General features: G+C 50.4%; 1 protein-coding gene across 1 annotated transcript; it reads right to left on the reverse strand.

The window, feature by feature from the left end:
- Nucleotides 1-2,648: 2,648 nt before the first annotated feature.
- LOC123117349 (adenylate isopentenyltransferase 5, chloroplastic) lies at nucleotides 2,649-4,201 on the reverse strand. Its single transcript, XM_044538116.1, has one exon. The coding sequence runs from the start codon at nucleotides 4,106-4,108 to the stop codon at nucleotides 3,053-3,055; it is 1,056 nt and encodes a 351-aa protein (XP_044394051.1). The 5' UTR covers nucleotides 4,109-4,201; the 3' UTR covers nucleotides 2,649-3,052.
- Nucleotides 4,202-9,080: the final 4,879 nt, after the last annotated feature.

A 9,080-nucleotide genomic window follows, 5' to 3' on the forward strand; every position in this document is an offset into this window, starting at 1 on the left:
ATTGTGAGTATGTATGGGGTGTGCACAGGCGCACGTGTGCGTGTGTGTCTAAGAAAAGGGAGTGAGGTTTGTGTGAAGAGTTTGATTAATTGCAACTTGACCGTCCTAGCTGTGATGTTGGCCTTACATCCACCTTAATTAACTGGCCATGTTACTTAGTTTAGGCCGTTGACCTTAGAATGTCAAACCTTGAATAACAACTACTTACCGTTACGATGTTGACCTCAATTAGTACGGACAGTTTGACCTTGACAATGTCAAAGAAATATAGAACTCACCCTTAAGCTGTATGCATGCATGCATGCAAGACTGGGGTTGACTTTGAGGAGCAATATGAATATGCAACTGGGACGGCACCAGGCATGACATGGTTGCTTTGACCTTGACATGCACATATGCAGGCATGCACCTCTCCCAACTAATCTCAATCATGCATGAGAATGCTTCCATCACCAAGGAGGAGAGCTGGAATGGAAAATGACAACCAAAACTGATGATGGAGATGTCAACTCCCAATCTTATAAGCAACTAATGATCAATGTCAAGTTGCTAACCCACCTCGGCCCCTATCATTCCACGGAACAAATACAGCACTGAGCCACTGACTCTCGAATAAAAGGAGTTGCCACTATGCACGCCCAGATGTTAGTCTAGAATCTTCTTTTTTTTCTTCTTTTTCTTCTTTCAACGGATTTATCATGCTCGCCAACTAAACTTGCCATCTTCAAAGAACATAATTTTTCATGAAAAACGTTCGATTTGCCATGGTAAAAAAATTTGACGTCCGATTTGTAGTGGAGTCCTTTTGTTAAGATTTACAAGGCACAATTGGTTTGTTATAAGTCAAACTATTTTATGAAGTATATTTTCATAGCATCAACCTGTTTGGATTTTGCCGAGGAAACCCTACTAAATCATTGGCGAGACAAATTATTTGCGAAAGAAATGACCGCCACAGGCTTGCCAATGCCGAGATGAAAACTGCCAAAATTTTGGCAAGACAGTTGCCACCTTTTTTTAGAAAAGGAGGATTACCCCCGGGCCACTGCATCTGGGCGATGCATGCAGCCATTTTATTAATTATTCTCAGAGACCTTACAAAGCATTACATCAGTAAGCTTGAAGCCACCATCTAGGCGACACCTGTCGCTAGTCCTATCCCCTTGATGAAGGGGTGCCGAATGTCCAAGCCTAATACCAAACAGTCATCGCATCAAAACCTAACATCTAATGCCAGATGCCCCATCCTAGCCACATGCCGGGAATGGGTCACACACCGGTCCGGCGCACTCACCGAGGCTACCGCCGCCGTCATCCACCTAACCATCTTCAGAGCAGGTATTGACGCAAAGACCTTGCCAGGTCAGCTGTCGACACCACCATGGCGCCAGACAGCGCCACCGCCCTGCGCGAGGCCATCACGCCACGTCCAGCGCCGAAACCCCGCTGCTCCATGCCTCTGAGACCCGTCGTCGTTGACGCGAGAGAAGGAACGCCACACCACCTCACACCTCTTCCATCCGGCGCCGCTCCACAAACGATGCCCCCAAGAGGGAACACGACACCACAACGCCGCCATCGTCCGATCCGGTGATCTTAGGATTTCTCCCGGAGCAGCACGAGCAGGTTGATGATAGTTGCTTGACGATGCCTTCATCAAGATAACGATGTAGACGCCGCCATCGCCCGCCATGACCGGAGTCGGCTCGGTTTTCGCCGGCGACTATGTCTCCCCAACTCGCCGCCGGTGCTATTAGTGGGATCCAAGATCCGTCACTACCAGCCTGGCCAACCGCCTTCGGTGGAGAAGGCAGCCACCACCACCATGCCCGGGCCAAGAAACCCGGACGTCCTCGCGCCGCGATGATTACCCGGGGGACCTCCTCTTGCCGTTGTCGAGACGAGGCGCAGCCACAGTGGATCTCGATCTAAACCCCTCGGGCCCAGCAGATTTCATCGCAGCCAAAATCTCATCCGCCAACGGCCGCCGGAGATCTCCTGGCCACCGCCAACCCGCTGCGCACTGCCGTTGGAGGAGGAGGGAGATGGACGCCGCTGCCCCACGCGTTACGGCTGAGGACAGCACCGTCGCCGGCGCCTCACCACAGGGGCTTCGCCCCGCGGCATCCTCAACGACGGCGGCGGTAGTGGGAGACGATGGAGGGGGAGGGCTGAGGACGGTGTGGACGGGGACTCCCCGGGGGCGGCGCGGCGCCACCGCCTCGTGGGAGAGAGGTCGGGGGAGAGAGGGACTCCCCTCAAAGAAAATTAGAGCCAGTTGCCAGCCAAACAACCCCTATATATCTCCGAAGTTGTAGATGTGGATATTTTTCTTGATAAATTTGGTCAATTTCTTTCTTTCTTGCTGTGGAAATTTGGTCAAACTTAAGGACAAACAGAATGTGCCTTGTAAACCCGCCTGGAGGAGGGAGTAAGAGAAGAAGCCACTCTGGCATTTGGAGATGCAGGTGATTGGTCAAGGAAAGTGATTAAGTTAAGAATGCTGCCTAAAAAAAAGAGAGCTGCAAGTGCGGCAGCAAGTGAGTGAGATTCTTGATAGCTCAGCTGAGTGGAGACCGAAAATTAATCTAGGATTACGATGGAGACGACCAAGTAAATATTCCAAACCACGGACTCAATTTGTTTTGACAACATCTCTCTCTATATTACAGCAAGAGCCTGTTACATTGGCCACCCCAATTAACCGCGGGGTCAATTCTCGGGGTAAAAACCTCAAAACTCTCGAGTCACACGCTCGATCTCGATCATTCTGGTTATCTAGAACAAAAAGGAAGTGAAAATGAAGCAGAGTCCATCGATCGGTCAGCTTGTGTACGAACAACAAGCTGATCACTCTCTGCGTCGTCGCTGCGAGTCATCGAGAGCTTGACCGTAGCAGTACTTACTACCATTGTTGAGCTCTTGCTCGAGCTCCAGGTGGACCGTCAATGGCGATTAAGCTGTGGCGTGACAGCTAGTTCGGGGAGCGTTCTTCGTGCGGATTGTTTCTTGTGTCTGGTATGTACGTATGTAGGGAGGGTGTTTGTATTAGCTAGACGACGGCGGTGGCGGGTCTGCCGGCGAAGACGGAGGCATTGCCGGCCGCTGAGGCGAAGACGGAGGCCTTGCCGGCTGCGGCGACCATGCTGCATTCTTGGTCCTCGAGCAGGAACGACCGGACGGCATCGATGCAGGGCGCGGCGACGAGCCGCTGCCACGCCTCGTCGGCGGCGGCGCCGCTCTTGAGGAACACCTCGGTGGCGTCGACGCGGCGGACGCGCCACATACGGGCCAGCCGCTGGATCTTGCCGCGCTGGCGGCACGCGAGGCGCGACGTGTTGGCCTTGATCTCGTCGACGGCGGCGGCGAGCATGCTTGCGCGCTCGTCCTCGCCGGCGCCGGTGGAGCGGAGGTAGGCGTCGAGCTCGGGGACGCCGATGGCGCGCCAGACGCCACGAGAGTAGTCGGTGCGGCGCGGGTCGAAGGCGGCGGCCACCTCGTCGACGAGGCCGCGGCGGCACATGTCGTCGACGCGGCGCGCCACGAAGTCGCGCAGCACGGGGAGCTGCACGTCCACCCACAGGAAGCAGCAGTCGTAGCGCTCCCGGAAGGCGCGGCGGTCGCCCTCCACGAGCTCCTCCACGTACGAGTTGGAGCCGCCGGCGACGACGGGGACGTACCCGCGCGCGGCGGCGTCGCGCGCGACGCTCGCGGCCTCTCGGCGGAAGTCGGCGGCGGAGAAGTCCTGGTCGGGGTCCTGGATGAGGCCGAGCAGGTGGTGCGGCACGCCGGCGCACTCGCCGGGGGAGACCTTGTTGGTGGCGACGTCGAGGCCTTGGTAGACCTGCATCTTGTCGGAGTTGATCACCTCGCCGCCGAAGCGGAGCGCGAGGTCGATGGCGAGGCGGGACTTGCCGGTGCCCGTGGCGCCCATGACGACGACGGCCTTGTGCTTGGCGGCGGCGTGGCGGACCACGAGCGGCGGGGGCGGGCGCGGCGCGTCGGCATGGGCGCGGTCCGGGAGCGCGATCATGGGCGGCGGCATCGTGAGCGTGGTCAGCCTCGGGAAGGCCAGGGCCGGCGGCGGCGCCACGGAGATCATCGGCATGGTCGGTTCACGCTACGCTTGATCGCTCGCTGGCTGGCTGGCTACGTACACCGGCGACGGATCGCTGGGGAGTGTGGAATGCTGTCCGTCGCTCGCTTGCTCTGTGGCGTGGTGTGTGCGGGTGTGAGCAGGGGAGCTGGGGTATTTATAGGGTGGTTAGCAAGAGAAATTAGTTACTACGGGCAGCCTAAACAGAGGGGCTTGGGAAAAAGGCAGAATGGAGGGGGGCCTAATGGCGGATGTTTATGGTGGAGGGGTCACTCGTGGACTCGTGCGCTGTGGAGGATGCGGCGACTAGTAGTGGGAGAGTAGTGCTGGGATGCGGCGAATCAACGGCAAGAGAAACTTACTGGGTCGTGTGTACTTGTGTACTCACGGTCAGATCAGAGCAGAGCAGAGCACACATGAGACCCATCTGAGACTGTGATGGTTGATGCCTCTTTTGTTTCCAAACAATCCGTACAATTTGCAGTTGAACATCTAAACAAAATAGTACTCCACTACTACAGTATGTTTACATTCAAGTCGACCGAGCCGCCGCCGCTTCTTCTATATGGTGATTTGAAGGTACATAGTCGACATCGAGCTCCGCTCGCAACACGCACGCTGTAGGTGCGGCGGTGCGGGAAGAAGACGGCGTTGATTTCCCCAAGGCCCGGTGTGTAAGTTTTAGTTTTGATAAAGATGGCATTGTAAGCGTTGATCGATTTTAGAATAGGGCATTTGCTCTTTTCGCAAAAGAATAAAAAGACTGAGCTTTCCTTATCTCTAAATCGAATCTGATGGAAATGTGCGATTTATTTGGCTAGGTATTTGACCGTTTAAATTTTTGTTGTTGTTATGCAATTGGCTTTTTTTTTGCGAAAGTGCCCCTCTGCTCTCGAGCTCAAATGAGGTCGTTGAATAGTGAAATCAAAAACATCTGAATTTCTGTGGGAAGATAATTGATAGCATCAATGCACCTGGTGCAGTCACTCGTTTAAGAGCAACACAACTAGCAAATTTCTGTGGGAACTTCGCATTTGTCTCTATATCTGAACCCAAGAAAGTTGTTGAAACTTTTATGTAACCTGAATGGATTCAAGCTATACAAGAAGAGCTTCATCAGTTCGAGTGGAACAATGTATGGGAACTGGTCAAGCGTCCTGATCCTCGCAAGCACAATATCATTGGCACCAAATGGATCTATCACAACAACCAAGATGAGCATGGTCAAGTGGTCAGGAACAAGGCTCGTCTTGTTTATCAGGGCTACACTCAAGTAGAAGGAATTGACTTCGATGAAACATTTGCTCCTATGGCAAGGCTTGAAGCCATTCGCATACTGCTAGCCTATGCCAACCATCACAACATCCACCTGTACCAAATGGATGTGAAGAGTGCCTTTCTCAATGGCAAGATTGAAAAAGAATTGTATGTTGCACAACCACCTGGGTTTGAAGATCCAAAACATCCTGATATGGTATACAAGCTCACAAGGCACTGTATGGCCTCAAACAAGCTCCTCGCGCTTGGTATGACACACTCAAAGACTTCCTGAAGAGCAAAGGCTTCAAACCTGGTTCTCTAGATCCGACACTCTTCATGAAGACATATGACGGTGAACTGTTTGTGTGTCAAATCTATGTGGATGACATTATCTTCGGATGCACTAACAAAAGATACAGTGATGAGTTTGGACACATGATGCAAGAGCAATATCAGATGTCCATGATGGGTGAGCTGAAATTTTTCCTTGGTCTTCAAATCCGTCAGCGGAGCAATGGCATCTTCATATCACAAGAGAAATACCTCAAAGATTGCCTGAAGAAGTTTTGGGATGCAAGACTGCAAAGGATACATGACGCCAATGCCAACCAAAAGTCATTTGAGCTCCGACGACAATGGTAAAGAATTTGATCAAAAGGTATACCACTCAATGATTGGTTCTTTACTTTACTTATGTGCATCTAGGCTAGATATAATGCTTAGCGTTTGCATGTGTGCCCGATTCCAAGCAGCACCAAAGGAGTCACATCACCTGGCGGTGAAGCGAATACTTTGATATTTGGCTTACACCCCAACGATAGGATTATGGTATCCAAAGGGCTCAACATTTGATCTGATTGGATATTCTGATGCTGATTATGCTGGTGACAAGGTTGATCACAGGTCCACTTCAGGAACATGTCACTTTCTCGGACGATCTCTTGTCTGTTGGTATTCAAAGAAGTGGAATTGTGTATCACTCTCCACTGCTGAATCTGAATACATATTGCTGCTGGATCGTGTTGTGCTCAGCTTCTATGGATGAAGCAAACTCTCAAGGACTATGGCATCAACACGAAGAATCTACCACTCTTATGCGACAATGGAAGCGCCATCAAGCTTTCCAAGAATCCAGTTCAGCACTCGAAGACAAAGCACATTCAGATCCGTCATCACTTTCTCAGAGATCATGTCAACAAAGAAGATATTGATATCATTCACGTCAACATTGAAGAGCAATTGGCATATATCTTCACTAAGCCCTTGGATGAGAAAAGGTTTTGCAGGTTGCGGTGTGAGCTAAATATCTTAGAATCCTCAAATGTCCTGTAATTGGACACACATCCTAACGCTTATGCATGATTGATGACTTAGATGTGCAACACACGAAGTAACGTATATCTTCAATCAATGAAGACTTACCCTCTAAGTATGAATACATTAATGTGGAATTTGACTTCGGAGCGCCACGATAATTGTGCATCGTGTCTTGATCTAATACTTCCTATACGGTGGGTAACGCCACCACAAAATTCTTATTGGAGTGTTTCTCTTGGCGTTATGCTTGCATAGTCTTCGCATTTGGTTTGTCTTCAACATTACTTTGTCTTCATGTTTATCTTTGCAATGTTGAGTTGGTCTTCATATATTTGCGTTCTGTCCTCTACAGCATTCACTTATAGCTATGTTTTCATTCTTGAATCTTTATTGATCTAAGTGAATGTGATCGGACCCTAACCTATTCTGTGCTTCTACCTCAACTCTATCTGTCCAAATCATATGCATTCTATTGAAAACTGTCAATTGTCTTCTCTGAGTCCTTGTCAGTAGAGGACAAACTGACAAACATTTAAATCTGTTTAATGTCGTATCCTTATTGCCTAAAAACCGGAGAAACCGGAACGACCACCCAACAATCCAGGCGTGTGTGAGAACATGGAACAACTTTCAATGAGTTGCATGCATGCCACGTGTCTCTCAGATGTGAACCGCCAGGGGCACCTGCGTAATTGTGTTGTGCCGCCTGATGAGGATACAGACCTGGGGTAGGGTCATAGGCCTGACCTATACATCCTACCCAAGGTCACTACCCTGGAAGATAAAAGGACCAAGAGACAACAGGAGAGCGCCTGTCGAATACGTCGAGTGCAATCCACTCGACAGCCACGACACTCGGAGGTCCTCCTCCCTACTGTCACTCGACCGTACAGAGAGTCACTCGACCTATCGAAGACCAGGAGTCAGAAAGGACCGCAACGGTCGAACATTCACTCCGTAGTCTTTATAAGCATTAACATCACTTAAGGCTGGCGTTACCAGTAACGCCCCTTACTTTATGTACATTAAGCCCCTTGTAATGGAGGTGGGTGGGGGTCCTGGCGCACTCTATATAAGCCACCCCCTCCTTTGGCACAAGGGTTCTCACCCCCTGTAATATCACACACATAATCCAATCGACCGCCTCCGGGCACCGAGATGTAGGGCTGTTACTTCCGCTGTGAAGGGCCTGAACTCGTAAACCTCGTGTGTACACCTTCACCATAGCTGAGATCTTGCCTCTCCATACCTACCCCCCTCTCTACTGTCAGTCTTAGGACCACGACACCGCCCTCCTCCTACTTATAAATAGTCACCCATGCGGTCAATATTTGTTCTTCCACCTCGCCACCTCGCACAAACCCTAGCGCCTCTGCTAGCTCGCGTCGACGCCGGAGACGAAGCGCTTAGTTGCCGCGACTTCTTCGATGCCGTCCTCACGCCAGCCACGGACCTCGTCCTCTCCGCCGCCGCCGTAGGTGTCTTCCGCCGCCAAGTTAGGGCGCGGGAGATTGATCTGCTCGGCCTTCTTTCAACCTCGTCTAGCAGTTCGTCCATGGTAAATAAATCTTACTTTTACTGCCTTTTTGATCCGTTAAATCCATCCACTTCAACCAAAAGTGGTTTCTGCACTTCCAAATATGGATTTATTCTCTTTTGCATGTCATGCCAAGTATATTCACTTATGCGTCATAACTAGTTAGATTCCTCACTTGTACTTATGCATGGATTCGTACAAATCTGGAACCAACTCTCTCCAAATAAGTGAATGTCTTCGCGCTATGAGGTCAATGTCTTCTAAACTGATATATCTTCAAAATCTTCTGAGAATGCATATGACCTCTTCCCCTCCCCTCACATCTCTAATTGAAAGTGCTAGTATTCGACAAGAGGGGGGGTGAATCGGTGATTTTTGTGAAAGTCTTCAAAACATGAGTGCTTTGAAGACAAATAATGGAAATGAACCTATTGATATGCAGCGGAAGGTGGACTACTAGACATGCCATAGTCAAGTAACCAATGTAGTGCAAGCACGAAGACTATCAGTACCTGGGTAGTATGTATCAGGATGGAAGATAGTATGAAGCCAAACAGTACACAGTCGTCACACTGTGAAGTCAATCAGATCAGGCAAGAGGGCGAAGACTCCACGAAGACAAACTGTAAGTAAAGAGAGAGGAAGGATAGAACCTGTTGCTCGGAGAGGACAAGCGATTTGCTGGACCAGTTCCAGTTGCTATGACAATTGTACATCTGGTTAGGGAGGCTGAGATTCAACTCATAAGACCACGTCTTGACCTTATTTCCCTTGAGCTAAGAACACTTAGTCCTCGCCCAATCACTCTAGTAAGCCTTCAAGGGAGACTTACAAACCTTCACAGACTTCGTTCATCGGCAATCCACATGA

This window comes from Triticum aestivum, chromosome 5B, assembly GCF_018294505.1.
Source record: "Triticum aestivum cultivar Chinese Spring chromosome 5B, IWGSC CS RefSeq v2.1, whole genome shotgun sequence".
Classification (NCBI taxonomy): Eukaryota; Viridiplantae; Streptophyta; class Magnoliopsida; order Poales; family Poaceae; genus Triticum; species Triticum aestivum.

What these genes read in the sequence shown, in the direction of transcription:
- LOC123117349 (XM_044538116.1), bottom strand. Translation starts at nt 4,108, where the DNA reads ATGCCGATGATCTCCGTGGCGCCGCCGCCGGCCCTGGCCTTCCCGAGG.